General features: G+C 41.3%; 1 protein-coding gene across 4 annotated transcripts in view; it reads right to left on the bottom strand.

Annotated features, from left to right (window-relative positions):
• Window positions 1-529: 529 nt before the first annotated feature.
• Window positions 530-16,530, bottom strand: part of RIPK1 (receptor interacting serine/threonine kinase 1) — a 34,828-nt gene continuing 18,827 nt past the window's right edge. For 3 of the 4 annotated variants that reach the window (XM_082663309.1, XM_082663312.1, XM_082663310.1), the window contains 6 exons: window positions 16,261-16,410; window positions 11,338-11,414; window positions 7,573-7,663; window positions 6,119-6,691; window positions 4,749-4,901; window positions 530-3,106 (listed from right to left, as the gene is read on the bottom strand). In XM_082663309.1, coding sequence (XP_082519435.1) covers window positions 2,820-3,106; window positions 4,749-4,901; window positions 6,119-6,691; window positions 7,573-7,663; window positions 11,338-11,414; window positions 16,261-16,410 — 1,331 coding nt within the window. In that variant the 3' untranslated portion in view covers window positions 530-2,819. The remainder of the gene's footprint in view (window positions 3,107-4,748; window positions 4,902-6,118; window positions 6,692-7,572; window positions 7,664-11,337; window positions 11,415-16,260; window positions 16,411-16,530) is intronic. The other variant, XM_082663311.1, reaches the window with a different exon arrangement.

Genomic DNA, 16,530 nt, shown 5'->3' with positions numbered 1-16,530 from the left:
CATATATACACTACTATATGTAAAACAGATAACTAATAAGGACCTGCTGTATAGCACAGGGAACTCTACTCAATACTCTATAATGGCCTATATGGGAAAAGAATCTTAAAAAGAGTGGATGTATGTATAACTGATTCACTTTGCTGCACACCTGAAACTAACACAACATTGTAAATCAACTATACTCCAATAAAAATTAATTTAAAAAATAACTACTATTTTTGTGCCAGGCACTTTGTGATGCATTCTTTTCATCCTCACATCAACCTTATGTACTATTGCCCTATTTATAGATGAGGAAACTGAGGCTAAGAGAAGTTAGGAAGCAGGCCCCAGGTACACAGCCAGAGCGGCAGAGGGGAATTTAAGCCTGCTTGATTTCAGAACCCTGTACCTGGATTATACCATAGAACTAATCCTTCAGTGATTTCCTTGTAATCAGATGCTTCTAAAACCTTGACCATATAAATACCTATTTTTATTTACATGACTACTGTAATTAGAAAAACTTAAAAAAATAAACACCACACATTAAAATGTACACCAAAATACTATTTAAAATGTTTTGTGAGAAATAACTCCTTGTTGCTGAAGATCTAACTTCATATTATGGACCCAAAGCAAAGGTCATGACCATAGCATCAAGTGGAGACTCTCCTTAGCACGATGCGTGACCTGGAAGCGGGTCTTATTTAGCAGTGTCAACCTTAGGGTCTGAATACCTTTTTCGGAGCCAAGATGGATAGTCTTATTTCTCAAGTTGTAGTCTATGTCGTCTCATTTAATTGGTTTCTGCCCAAGACTAGTGTTTTTGTGGTGCTTGGGCCTTGTATTGAAACTCCTCAGGTATAAATTTGGCCCTTTTCAGCCCAGTTTTTAGAGCGTGGAGGCTGAAGGAAGGGCCTCTGAGCCAGGTGTGAAGGACGGCAGTGCCGCAGGCTCTCGGATCAGTGCGTTTTTCATCTTGAAAGTCAAAATGCAACGTCAAGAAGCTCCTCTTCTATCAGCAGCTTCCTCTCTCCTGCCAATAGCAGGGGTGAAAAGGAAATGCCAACCCATGTGGTAAAGTCACAGTGGAGAATCTCAAACTGTTTCACTTATACAAACACATGGCTTACATTTGAGGTACAAAATTTTATTTTAAAAAGTCCATTAAAGATATCTTACGCTTTTTGCCTCTGAACATTGATCATGCAACCTCTTTGGAATTTAGAAGAGAGGCACAAGGGATGCATTTAGAAAAGAAATCATCCAGCCCCCTCCAGCAAGCCTGGGACTGTCTGCCCCTCCAGTTTTCCTTTTGGGCCATGTGATCCAATGCTGTGTGGCAACCAAGTAGTGAGCCTGGATATGTGTGGATAGGAAAACAGGTTCACTACTTTATAGCAGTGCTGTCTTCAACTAGGGCAGTTTTGCCCCTCCAGGGAACATCTGGAAATGTCCAGAGACATTGCTGTTTGTCACAACTAGAGATGGGAGGAGGGGGAGAAAAGCACTATTGGCATCTCACAGGGAGAGGCCAGGGTTGCCTCCAAATGCCCTACGATGCACGGGACAGCCCTCCACAACGAAGAGCTACGTGGCCCAAGATGCCAATAGTGCCAAGGTGAAGAAATTCTGCTTTACAGTACCACTGACTGGAGGAGATTTAGAATCAGAACCAACAGTACTGTTATGAACCCACCAAACACTAGGATCTGTTCTGGCAGCCAGATGGCCTTACCGCACCCTGTGTGCCTCCCTCCCGGGAGGGCTGAGCACAGTGGCACACCTGCTCTGCCGAGCAAAGGGCGGGCGGTGATGCTGGGTGGCCTGGTCACGTCAGTCTCCTAGCCCTCGAGTGCCTTCACTCCTTCTTGGTTTCAGGCGGGCTTTGAAAGGTTGAGTGCTACAGGCACAGCTAGCAGACTCGGAACCTGTCCTTTTACAGCCTAGCTCACAGAAAGAAATGAAATTATTTCTACAGTACCCTGGGATAAACTGAGGAAGCTGCTCAACACTGATCTGCCCTGAGGCTCCAGTCGTAGCCAGGGGTGAAGCGATCAATACTCCCAGCACACCTGCTCCCTCTTCAGGGCACGCAGGTTGGAAAAGTACCTGAAGTGTCAGAATGCTAGGAAAGAACCTTTGTACTCGTCAGAATTAGTAGCAATTCTGTGCAATGACAGCCTGGGAAAGTCTCCTATTTTTGTTCTCTATTTTTCCCCCCTTGTCTGTACTCCTTAAAATCGCTTCCGTTAATTTACAGAGTGAAGATAGCATATAACTCCTGAAGCCTGTAGTGACTGACACAGAATTTGATCCTGAAGTTAAGAGACCCTATAATTTTGGAATGAACTGTGGTTGTGATAGAAAAAAATCCCATTTGACGAGAATGCAGCATTTTACAGTGCTTCGGTTACAACAGGAGCCTATGTAGAGAAGACAGTGCAGAATTAGAAAGCTGATTTAGTTTATATTCTAAAATATTAATTTTTTTTTCCTTGCTCAAGCAAAACGTCAAGAAACTGAATGAACAGCATCACTGAAGGTTATGGAATAATCTGAAAGAAAATGATCTCCCTTGGATCTCTCTCCCTTTCAAAACGCTATTAGGCTTCTGTTTTGATTGGACCTTGGCCATGAATAGGTCTTCCTGTGCAGTGGGTTGTTTGCTGTAGATTTCTTTTCCCATCCTCCAGCTATGAAAGGCAGGAAATGATTTTTACGCACAGAACCCGTATCAGTGAGGAAAGAATTCTGAACCTTCTGAGGCAGCAGGCTTTCGGTGCGCTCACCGAGTGAGGAGAGGGCCTCCTGCTGCAGGAGCCCCTGTGGGCTTAGTTCTGGCTGCTGTGTGTCAGGTGGTTCAGCAGGTCTAGCCTGGAACACTGGTAGAGCGCAAAGGCCAGCTTTCCCACGGTGGCCCCCTTGCTGCCTTCCCTCATCAGCCACTTTTGGAGCATCTGGTAAACCTTTTCTTTGAGTCCATCTCGCTCATAGTCGTGGTCAATTTCATCAATCTGAGATTGGGAGAAGCCCAGCTTACGGGCACAGTCTTTCCACTGCCTGCCCAGATTTTCTCTGACTGGGTCCAGGTGTTTATCAGTCAGACTAGTGGTATTATCTGCCAAATAGAAAAGAGAAGAAGGCATCAAGCTATGGCCATTTGAACGTCTAGCTTCAAAGACCTGTATAAAGTGAAGAGTCCCAGGAGACGGTGAAAAAGATAACTTCTTCATGCTATGGTTGTGGGCTCATCGGTTGATACTTTACCTGTCTGCCAGCCCATGTGGAGGAACCTCTTCCCCCGCCCCGGGAGGCGCAGGTCTGAGGCACAGCCCGAGGCTTAGAGAGCGAAACCCCCCTGGTTACTAGGCTGTTGTGTACAACCTGAGCCACAGCCCTTGTTTATATCACACGTTCCTGATGTAAAGGGGGAAGACACCATTTTTGTTCCTTTTGGGCATTTTCCACTTACATCTGGCCAGAGTTAAGGTCATTCAACTCAGGATACCCTTAACCCAAGTTTGCTTTCCTCTTACTTAATCAAGGAAACTGAGACCACCGGCTGCGAACTGGTTTCATTACACTGCCTTCCCTTGTCTTTTAATGGATGAGGTGTTTTTGGACTTATCCCTCCCCTACCCCAAGTGCTGTCCTCTTTCCTCCTACAGCCATAACCTCTCTCTTTCTACTTGTTCCTTCCTCTCAGGCCTTCGTAAAAATAATAAAATGAAGCAAAATAAAAGTATAAAACCACCAAAACACCACAAACAAACCCAATTTCTTGATCCTCGTCCGACCTCAGTAAGCTGAATATGAGAAAAAAGATACCTCATTTTCCCCAACTCCCCACAGTGCAGCTTCTGCCATCACCACTGGACGTCAGGCGTCCAAAATTCTGTCAGCGCTTCGCCAGGAGAGGGACGCTGGGTTTCATCAGATTCTCAAAGGTACCCCTGTCACCCCCAAAATTAGGAACTTCGGCTCTAGATTTTAAAGACTAGCCTTCAAATGGGTTAGACCGGGGATTGTCAAACTATGGCCCATGGGCCAAATCCAGCCCGCTGCTTGTTTTTGTAAACCGTTTTATTAGAACACAGCAACGCCCATTCGTGTACATACTGTCTGTGGCTGCTACTGTACTACAGTGTTAGCTGAGTAGCTGCAACAGAGACCTCAGGACCAGTGAAGCCTAGAACATTTACTACCTGGCCCTTGATTTAAAAAAACTGCCCATCCTAGGGTTAATTAGAAAGCTGGGTTCTTAAATCACATTGCTTTGGCCTCGTGACTGCTTTTCCCAGGTTGCGTTTTGGGATTAATGTTGTGAGGCTGCATGGTGGAACGCCACAAGAGAAAGCCCTCTTATTTTATTATGCATGTGCAGCTGAGGGCATAGTCTTCTACCTTTTACAGAATCCCTTTGGACGAGGACCTGAGGGAGCTACTGCTGCTAGGTCTAGGTACTAATACTGATGCGATGATGATGATGGTGTGTTTAACACTTGTATATCTTATAATGTGCCAGGCAGTGTACTAAGCTCTTTATTCATATTGACTCGTTTAACTTTCACAGCAAATCCATGAATTAGATATTCTAATTATCTCCAGAGTAAACATAAATAAGTTACAAAGCAATTACATGGAAATTACAGAGCTATTTTAGAGAGGAAAGATAGGGCACTTTCACAGAGAATAATTAGTGAAATATTAGATAAGACAGTTCAAGGTTACTATAGATGGGTCCTTCAAGGGCATCTTACCAAAGATATCTCGGTACTTAGAAGCTGGGTCTTCTTTCAAGTTCATGTACGTGCTGTCCAGTACCAATGGACTCATTCCGCCAATCTCCATAAAATTATTGTTTCCAATCTGAATGCCAGAACAGTTGTATATGCCATATTTTAAAGACTCATCTGATTAGAGAGAAACACAGGTAAGTACATCTAGACTGAAAGCAAGAGAAAAAAGTACTATGTGGTAAAGGGGCAGGGTTTTACTCCAAATGCTTAAGTTAAATTATTTTTCCTATGCCACCCTTTGAAATTTTCTTCTTTAAAAGGTGGCTGAATCATCTCACATCCATTAGGATGGCAACTATCAAAAGTATAGAAAATAATAAGTGTTGGCAAAGTTGTGGAGCAATTGGAACCCGTATGCACTGCTGGTGGAAATATAAAATGGTACAGCCACTGTGGTAACCAGTATGGTGGTTCCTCAAAAAATTAAAAATAGAATTACCATACAATCCAGCAATTCTACCGGGTATATACCCCAAAGAACTGAAAGCAGGGTCTCAATCAGATATTTATACACCCATGTTCATAGCATTATTCATAATTGCCAAAAAGTGGAAGGCACCCAAGTGTCCAACAGCAGATGAATGGATAAACAAAATGTGGTCCATCCATACAATGGAATACTATTCAGCCTTAGAAAAGAAGGAAATTCTGACACAGGCTGTAACATGGGTGGACCTTGACGACATTGTGCTCAGTGAATAACCCAGTCACAGAAGGACAAACACCATATGATTCCACTTATATGAGGTCCCTAGAGCCATCAAATTCATAGAGACAGAAGGTAGAAGGGTGGTTGCCAGGGGCTGGGAGGAAGGAGAATGGGGAGTTATTGTCTGATGGGTACAGTTTCAGTTTGGGAAGAAGAAAGAGTTCTGGAGGTGGATGGTGGTGATGGTTGCCCAACAACGTGGTTTTCATCACCAGTGGTAGTCTTTGGCCTATATGAGATAAAAAATGAAAATATCCAAGATTTATTTCTTACCTTCAGAAAACAGCAAGCAAGCGGAAGAATACAAGCAGATACCTTCACTTACATCAGAGATCAGACATAGAGGAGCTACTGAGATTCGGGTTAGAGTGGAAGATGCCTACTAGATGCAAAGACCTGTGGCCTGACACTTGTGGGCAGCTGCACTGACTTCTACCCAAACCAAGAGCCTAGGCCAGGTGGTCTGATGGAGACTTATTCCGAGAAGGCAAGGTGTGTCTGGTGGCTGAAGACCCCAAACAGCTTGTCCTTTGTTCACTTATAGTCTACAACAGAGCTAATGGCTGCTTTACTTTCAGGAAAGGTTACAAAATAGAACAGTGTGACTGAAAGGCCTGTTTACCTCTTGATGGGAAGGAGCTGAATGGAATGGTGGGTGTGTTTCCCAGTAGGTTGGTCTCAGGCACTGGAGTTTTATACAGGCTTGGCATGTGGCCTGGATTTGGCCCATCCCAAACTCCTGGACCTGCGGTTCTCAGATCCACTGGTCTTGCTCCAAAACCGAGTGATGTACACAATCCATTTCTCCAGTGTGGTAACTGGGGCTGGCTGGTTAGCCCTGCTGGTTGCTGTACCGCACTACCATGATTGGTTGCACCGGAATAAGAAAGGCCTTTCAGCCCTGGGTTCTGAGCATTCTCATAAGGTCTCTGCTGTGCAAAAGGGTCATGGGAGACCCGCCGTCTCCTCTCTTCCTGTCTCCTGTCAGCCACATTCTGTCTGGGCTGCTCTTCCGTATGCCTGTCCATGCGGCTGCCATAAAGATGGTAGTTGGCCTCCTCCTGGAGTTTACTGTGCAGCAGGAGGTCCTCCTCCTCCTGCTGCTGCTGCTCTGGGGAGGGAGCGAACCAGGAGTCCTCCACAGGACCCAGCCCAAATCCCCGTGAACTGTGCAGCGAACTGGGCTGTTCTGTGGCTGAAAACAAATGAATCAGCGTCAGAAAGAGTTTCATGAAACGTTAAGAGTAAAAACCTGAGCACAGTCATGAATCTGTACCTTGGAGTAACACACTGAAAACTCTGAGAACAAAGAAAAAGCGTTTACCAGGTGCTTTTCCTCCTGTGAGTTACACAGGTAATAAGCAGCCGTCCCTGCCTGGCAGTGTGAGAGCACGAGAGAAGTTATAACCAAGCAGCAGAAAAGTGGGTGTTGTAGGAATGACCAAGGAAGAAAAGGACTTGTGTTGGAGCAGAGAAGGTGTCCCCTTGTTGTGACGCAGGGCTGGAAAATAAGAATGGCAGCAGTTCTGAGCTAAGCACTTCCGTGGATTCTTTTGTTCTTTAAAAGTCCTATAAAGAGTAGGAACACTTATTACTACAGTGATGGACGGGGCTTACAAGAAGTCAGGTGATGTGCCTCAGAACAGACAGCTGATAAGTGGCTTCAATATCCTATACTCTGCTTTCCCTTCTATTAAATGAAAAAAGTATCCCTGCTTGAATCTGAGGCCAACCTCTCTGCATGTACTCTGGACCCAGTCATCCCTGACCTTCTCAAGGACTTTGCTCCCACATAGGTTCCCGTCTTTTTCCTGAGCTGTCACTTCCTCCCTATCAGATATATTAGGCCTCTTGTGTTCAGGATACTTTATGATTTTGGTGAACATGTTGTTACCTAATATTTCAAATATATGTACCTTAACTCCGAATATATTAGAAAGTCCTTTAAGCCAGCTGTTATATTTTATAGCTTCTTCTGTTTCTCATATAGTTGTAAATAGCCTTTTAGACAGTACAGTGAGTGAATGAACAAACAAATAAGTGAATAAATAGATTTTCAATCACAGTATAAGTTACCTGAATTTGACCTGCTTGGAGACACTGCTACGCAACCAATTTGGAGAGACTTCATTCTCTTTACAATTTCATTTTGGCCCAGATACTCTTTCTAGAATTAAGAACATAAAGACATACTTTAGTAAGCAGCAGAAAATACTGGGTTGGCCAAAAAATTCCAGAAAATTGTTGTAAGGAAGAACGAATTTTTCAGAAGGTAGAAATTTCACATAGCTCTTACAAGCAGTAAATACTTCTTTAAGAAAATAAACTTTTTTCCCTAAATAGCCAAAACAATCTTAAAAAAGAACAAAGTTGGAGAGCTCACACTTCCTGATTTCAAAACTCACTACATAGCTACAGTAATCAAAACAGTGTGGTATTGGCCTAAGGAAAGACATACAGACGAATGGAATATAATGAACCCAGAAATAAACCCTTGCATATATGGCCAATTGATTTTTTATTTTTATTTTTTATTATTTATTTATTTACTTTTGCCGTACAGCATGCGGGATCCCCAACCAGAGATGGAACCCTTGCCCCCTGCAGTGGAAACACCAAGTCTTAACCACTGGACCGCCAGGGAAGTCCCTGGCCAATTGATTTTTGACAAGAGGGCCATGACCATTCAGTGGGGGAACACTGGTATCTACATGTGAAAGAATGAAGTTAGATCCTTACCTTTCAACATACACAAACATATATAAAAATTACCTCAAATGGATCAAAGACCTAAGCTTAAGAGCTAAAATTATATAAGAAGAAAACATAGGAGAAAAGCTTCATGACATTGATTTGACAATGATTTCTTGGATATAACACCAAAAGCACAGGCAACAAAATAGGTAACTGGACTACATCAAAATTAAAACCTTCTGTACATCAAAGGACACTATCAAGAGAGAGAACAGACAACCCACAGAGTAGGGAAAAATTTTTGTAAATCACATAAATATAAGGGATGAATATCCAGATTATATAAAGAATTCCTATAATTCAACAACAAAAAAGAAGCAACCCAGTTCAAAAACAGGCAAAGGACTTGAATAGATATTTCTCCAAAGAAGACATACAGATGGCCAAGAAGCACATGAAAAGATGCTCAACATCATTACTCAAAGAGAAATGCAAATCAAAACTGCCATTCATTACAATGGCTATTATCAAAACAAAACAAAACCCAGAAAATGAAAAGTGTTAGTGAGAAGGTAGAGAAATTGGAACCCTTGTAAGTTGATGGTGGGAATATAAAATGGTGTAGATATTATGGAAAACAGTTTGATGGTTCCTCAAATGTTTAATGTATAATTATCATACAATCCAGCAATTCCACACGTAGGTATATACCCCAAATAATTAAAAGCGAAGACTCAAAAAGACACTTGTATACCAATGTTCATAGCAGCATTATTCATTATAGACAAAAGGTGGAAACAACTCAAGTATCCATCAAAGATGAATGAATAATCAAAATGTGACGTATACGTACAATGGAATATTATTCAGCCTTAAAAAGGAATGAAGTTCTGATACATGCTACAAAATGGATGAACCTTGAAAACATTATGCTAGGTGAAATATGCTAGACACAAAAAGACAAATTGTATGATCCCATGTCTATGAGGCACCTAGAATAGTCACATTCATAGAGACAGAAATTAGAATAGAGGTTACCAGGGGCTGGGGAGAGGAAGGAATGGGGAGCTGTTGCTTGGGATACAGAGCTTCTGTTTGGGATAATACAAATGGAAATGGATACTGGTCGTGGTGGTACAACATTGTGAGTATACGTAATGCCACTGAATTGTATACTTAAAAACTGGTTAAGATGGTAAATTTTATGTTATGTATATTTTACTACAATTAAAAAAAAACTTCTTCCCTTATAAAAATAATAATACTCATTATAAAAGATATAGAAAATGTATAGGATTATCTTTAAATAGAAACCTACTCAAGTGAAAAAATTAACGTTTTGTATTTCCTACAAGTTTTTTCCCCTGGTCATATTTGCACTATGGTCTTAACAGAGTGCCTGCTGCATAGGTAGATGATCAAAAATATACAGAATCAACATATGAATGATTTAGGGGAGAATGACACAGGATATTAACTATGTGTACAGTTTGTAGCATTTTGTATGTTGCTTTTTACTTAACACATAGGCATTTTTATGTTATTTTAATTTTGTTTTTTTCTTTAATTGGAGTATAACTGCTTTACAATGTTGTGTTAGTTTCTGCTGTACAACGAAGTGAATCAGCTATATGTACACCTATATCCCCTCCCTCTTGGACCTCCCTCCCACCCCCCATCCCAACCATCGAGGTCGTCGCAGAGCACCAAGCTGAGCTTCCTGTGCTATACAGCAGGTTCCTACTAGCTATCTATTTTACACATGGTAGTGTATATATGTCAATCCAGATCTCCCAATTCATCCCACCCTCCCCTTCCCACCCTGTGTCCACGTCTGTTCTCTACGTCTACGTCTCTATTCCTATCCTGGAACTAGGTTCATCTGTACCATTTTTCTAGATTCCACATATAAACGATATTATACAGTATTTGTTTTTCTCTTTCTGACTTACTTCACTCTGTCCCTAGGTCTATCCACATCTCTACAAAAGGCACTATTTCATTCCTTTTTTATGGCTGAGTGATATTCCATTGTATATATGCGCCACATCATCTTTATCCATTCATCTGTTGATGGACACTTAGGTTGCTTCCATGTCCTGGCTATTGTAAATAGAGCTGCAATGAACATTTTGGTACATGACTCTTTTTGAATTATGGTTTTCTCAGGGTCTATGCCCAGGAGTGGGATTGCTGGGTTGTATGGTAGTTCTGTTTTCAGTACTGTTCTCCACAGTGGCTGTATCAATTTACATTCCCACCAGCAGTGCAAGAGGGTTCTTCCCTTTTCTCCACACCCTCTCCAGCATTCATTGTTTGTAGATTTTTTGATGATGGCCAGCCTGGCAATTCTTGACTATCTGACTGTGTGTGTGTGTGTGTATATCTTAAAATCTCTGTCTGCCTGCCTGTTTTATTTACTGCAGTCTCCCTTTCACGATTATAGCAGCACGTTGCTGTAAGACTTAAGATAACAGCTTGTTTCCTGAGTGTGTGAGGAGGGGAGGTCTCTGTTCCTCTTGGTTGGTTAGTTGGCAACAGTCTCTGACATACCTCTCTGATCTCAGGCACCAAACTCACTGCTTCAGCCCTGGGCACATGCTGCTTCCATCTGCTGCTTTGGCACAAGACGTGAGGAGGGAGGAGCCAACTTTTAAAACTGACACAACCATGGCTCCCAAATGACGACGCCTACCAACGTCCCGTGTGACCACCCACTTCTACACGCTGACCCGAGACGTCTTCCTCTGTGACTTCTTGATTATCATGTTTGGGGCAGCCTTTTAAAACTTTTTTCCTGTTTTATGTCTCAACAGATATAAATAATTCTGTTGGCTTTTTATCTTTCAAGCATTCCTCAAAATGACTGACCCACCTATGGTACTTTCCATCCTGTTCCAGTAATGTTGTGCTTTTGTTTTCATATTGGTAGATATATTTTTCTCTCATTTCATTAGTTTTGACAGAGGAACGGGTCCGGTATGCTAACTTGATGATATCTGCATAAAACTGCCTATTTTGTTTTTTGTGGTTACCAAGCTAGCTTACCTCAAATCTCAGTAATAAAGTATAATGCTTTGGTTTTCATGACTGACAATATATATGCTTCAATATGTTAGCATTTTGAGCAGCTGCTATGTTACCTACCTTTAAACTCTTCACATCCTCTTCTACATGTTCTTCTAATTGATTTAAATAAAAAGGCCTAAATTTTTCTTCAATGCCTATATATAAAAAAAATAGTACTTTAAATTTCTTAAGTATTTTCTAGAATAAAATTAAAATATTACCAATCTATTATCTTTGAATTACTTACCGTAATCTGTGGGCAAAGCAGGGAAATAAAAACTTAAATGCCAAATCACTGACTTTCATAAAGAGACTAACAAGACTATTACACAGACAGAACGAAGGATAGGATATCACTGGAAACCCAGGACTCCTGCCTAATAATAGACAGTTTCTCTGGCTGCAGCACAAAGCCCTACCTAATACGAGTTAATTTCCAAATGAAAAAAGATGGGTGGACTCCTTATTTCTGTCCCTTTGGCATCTGAGTTACTATAGGGTGGAACACTCAGAATAAGGATCTGGTATAAAGTTAGAGCTGTTGGCCTTAAAAGAAAAATGTAATTTCCATTTTTGGGAAGATGGAATAGACATACTTTTCCTTATTTCTCCCACTAAGTATGACAAGAACCCCTATATGTTATATTATATATAAAACAAACATAAGAAGACTGAAAGGAGGAGAGACAAAGTCAGACTAGCTAGGGACTTTGGGATCTGAGGAAAGATATGGCAGTGAGCTTACTGGATTTTTTTTTTTTTTTTTTTCTTTTGCTGCACAGATCTCAGACTTGGACCTGAAGAAGCTAGCAACCCAACAAAAAAGCCCAACAAAAGCCTGTTCTTAAAAAAAAAAAAAAAAAAAAAACCTGTTCTTTCTGGCCAGAGGGCTAAGCAAGGGGCAGCCTAGCAAGACAGAGTGCTTAGTCCATAACCACTCTCCAGCCAAATGCCATAGAAAAATCATGACTCCATCCCCCACCCCCACCAGCAAAGACTGAGTGGGGAGTTGAGACTCCCGACCCCAGAAGACACTGACAGGGTGCTCCAACACCCCACCAGGGTGATGTCAGAGAAGGCCAAACAGGAGGCCAGAACTTTCCTTCCAGTCAGGTGGTAATAGCCCCTCTACTCCTGTGGTGTCAGTGGACAACAAGGGTAGACTGAACTTGCATCCTCACCTTGCAGTAATAAGATACTCCTTCCCTATCCTGATGGGGAACTATCAGAAGAGGCCTTGGGTGAGTCGGGACTTTACCTCCATTGCAGTGTCCATGGAGACCATGTGGACTCCACTGAAACCCTCACCCCTGACCAGTAGTAACGAAAAGCCCCCCACTTCAGGTGTCAACAGGGCCAAGTGGGGAAACTGACTTCCTTTCACCTGGTGCTAACAAGGTGGCAGTCACCCTTTCTTTATCAAAGCCATGTCAGAAGAGGCCAGTTAAAAACAGAAGGCTTCATAGTAAGAGAGTGTACAAGTTTCAATAGAAAAATCATTCATCATACTAAGACCCAGTAAGGTCACAAACTGAATGACAAAAGACAACTAACAGATGCCAACATCAAGATGACAGAGACATTAGGATTACACATCGAAGATTTTTAAACAGCCATGATAAAAATGCTTCGAGAAGCAATTATGAACATGCTTGAAACAAATGAAAAAATAGAAAACATCAACAAAGAAACAGAAGATATGAAAGAAATTTCAGTGAAATTTTAGAACTGAAAAATAAAATAAGGCAAATAAAAAGCTCAGTGGATGAACTCTACAGCAAAATGGAGGAGAAAGAGGAAAGTCAGTGAAATGGAAGACAGAACAATAAAAATGAATGGAAATTCTAGCCAGTGCAATAAAGCAAGAAAAGGAAATAAAAACTAAACAGATCAGAAAGAAAGAAATGAAAATGTCCCTGTTTGGAAATGACATGAAAATCTAAAAAAATCTCCAAAAAAACTCCTAGAACCAGTTAGTGAGTTCAACAAGGTCACAGGATATAAGATTAACATATAAAAAATCAACTCTACTTCTATATTCTAGCAATGAACAAATGGACACCTAAGTTAAAAATACAACCTACTTATAATTGCTAAAAAAAAAAGGAAATAGATATATAGGACTTGTATGTTGAAAACTATACAACACTGATAAAGAAATCAAAGACAATCTAAATAAATGGAGAGACATATTGTGTTCATGGATTAGAAGACTCAATATAGTAAAGATGTCAATTCTCCCCAAATGGATACACAGGTTTAACACAATTCCTATCAAAATCCCAGTAAGATTTTTTTTAGACATAGACAAGATTTTTCTAAATTTTATATGGAAAGACAGGAACTAAAGTTAAAATAACTTTTTAAATGAAGAAAAAAGTGGGAGAAATCAGTCCATCCAATTTCAAGAACTTATGTCACTAGAGTAATTAAGACCGTAGGTACTGGAGTAGGGATAGATGCATAGATTAATGGACCAGAACAGAGAACCCAGAAATAGACCCACACAAATATCCCAACTGATTTCTGACAAAGGACAAAAAACAATGCAAGGGAAGAAGGGCAGCCTTTCAACAAATGGCGTTGGAATGAGGCAAAAAGAAAAAAAAAAAGCAAACTTCAACCTAAGTCTCACACCTTATACAAAAATTAACTCAAAATGGATCATGGTATTTTCCCAGTAAGACATAAATTAAATAACTGGCAAGAAAAACAACCAATATTTAGTTCTGTGTTACCATTCTTATGTTAGCAATAATAAATTTTCCTTGACAACAAACAAAAAAAACTTAACAGAGACTTAAATGTAAAACCGTAAGAATTTTAGAACAAAACAGAAAAAAAAATTTGGGATCTAACCCTGACAGTGTCCTTAGACTTGACACCAAAAGTATAATACATAAAAGGAAAAATTAATGAATGAGTCTTCATCAAAATAAAAAACTTTTGCTCTGTGAAAGACCCTACTAAAAGGATGAAAAAAACCAAGCTATGGACTGGGAGAAAATATTTGAAAACCACATGTCCAAGAAAGGAATACTATATATAGAATATATAAAGAACACTCTAAATTCAACAGTGAAAAAACAAAATCCAATTAGAAAATGGGCAAAAGACATAGAGCAACATTTTTCACCAAGGAAGATACACAGATGGCAAATAAGAACATGGAAAGACATTCACCAACATCAGCCATTACAGAAATCCAAATTAAAACCACAATGAGATATCACTACATACCTATCAGAGTGGCTAAAATTAAAAAACAGCAACACCACCAAATGCTGGTAAGGATGCAGAGAAGCTGGTGAGAATATAAAATGGTACAGCCACTCTGGAAAACAGTTGGGCAGTTTTGTTTTGCTTTGTTTTGTTGTTGTTGTTGTTGGCATGTGTGATCTTGTTTTTTGGGGTTCTTTTGGCCGTGCCACGCGGCTTGTGGGATCATAGTCCCCCGACCAGGGACTGAACCTGGGCCTTTGGCAGTGAGAGCACGGAGTCCTAACCACTGGACCGCCAGGGAATTCCCAGTTTGGCAGTTTGTTTAAAAAAAAACCCTAAACATGAACCTACCATATGACCTAGTTCTTTCACTCCGGGGTATTTTTATTCCAGAGAAACAAAGACTTATATTCACACAAAAACCTGCAACATGAATATTTACAGCAGCTTTACTCCTATGAAAGAGCAACAGGAGGGACCCTTGCGGTGATGGAAAGGTTCTGTATCCGACTGTGTCAGTGTCAGTATCCCAGTGGTAATGCAGTCCTGCAGTCCGGCCAGATGTTATCGGGGGGGAAACGAGGCAAAGGGCGCCCGGGATATCTGTGTCATTTCTTACAACTGCATGTAAATCTACAATTACCTCAAAATAAGAATTTTAGTTTAAAAAAGTGAAAAAGGCATGAGAGAAGAAAGCAAGCCAGGATAAGATTCAGCAAATAAGAAAACAGGCAACCAAATCAATCACCCCTCTAACCCTTTGGTGGGAGTGGTAGGTAGGGCTTCAATTCTGTTTTCTCATAGCAGAAATATGAGAGCAAAATCCTTTGTAGGCTCCTACGTTCCTTCCTGCTATTTATTTTTTCCTCACCTGATTTTCTTATTTCCTCTGCCCCTTTCCTCTGACTTTCTTCTTTCCTCTGCCTCTAGGACTTTAGCAAGATCCTGGGCAACACAAGGGAATGAGAAGAGGTACACAGATGTGGGATGTCCATGTCCCTTTCCTTCTCCTTCTATTATTGGCCCAATCCAAATGACAAAATCACATTTCCAGAGATGCCAGCTTCACAAGGGAAGGGAAATGAAATAAAAGCTAAGAAATAAGAAGGCCTGTGGAAGCAACCCATTCAGCAGATGAATGGTTAGACAAAATGTGGTCTACATACCACAGAGTACCACTCGGCAGTGAAAAGGGAGGAGATTCTGACACAGGCTACAACGTGGATGAACCCTGAAGATACTGTGCACAGTGAAATAAGCCAGTCACAAAAGGACAAATACTGTGTGATTCCACTTATATGAGGTCCCGGAGTAGCCAAATTCAGAGAGACAGAAAGTAGAACGATGGGTGCCAGGGGCTGGGGGAGAGGAGGTGGGGGGGTTATTGTTTAATAGATACAGTTTCAGCTGGGGAAGATGAAAAAGTTTTGGAGACGGATCGTGGTGATGGGTGCAAACATTGTGAATGTACTTAATGTCGCTCAACTGTACACCTGAAAATGGTTAAAATGGTAAATTATGTGTCACGTATATTCTAACACAATTTTTAAAAAGTTAATTATGGGGAAAAAAAACCCCACAAAGAAACAAGAGGACCTTCATGCCTTCATGCTCTGGGGAGGGATGACAACTTTTCATTGAACAAAGTGGTTGGAATCTAGAAAGTCAGTTGAAATCACAAGTGGAACTCAGTTTTCTAAAAACTCAAAGCAACTTCCTGTCGGCATCTCACTAGGAAGGTCACCACGCGGAGACCGTGCAGCCATGGAAGATGCTCACCAGCAAACGTCGGCCGATCTTCTGGATTCACCGCCCAGCACTGCTCCATGATGCTGACGGCCTCCCGCGGGCAGTGCCCAGTGATGTCCTCCACGTCCGGCCTGCTCCCAGATTTAATGCGCATTATCAGCTGCTGCTCACAGACAGCATCTATAAAACAAAGAGGAGCTTAAGCTGAGCTCTCAGGTCCTGCTCCTCTCAGGCAGGGAGGTGACAGAACTTGGACGAAGCCTCTCTGCCTAGGGGACGCTCCCAGTACAGCCGCCGCGT

This window comes from Grampus griseus (genome assembly GCF_964374135.1).
Source record: "Grampus griseus genome assembly, chromosome: 10".
NCBI classification, from domain to species: Eukaryota; Metazoa; Chordata; class Mammalia; order Artiodactyla; family Delphinidae; genus Grampus; species Grampus griseus.
This window is presented reverse-complemented; position numbering and strand designations above follow the sequence as displayed.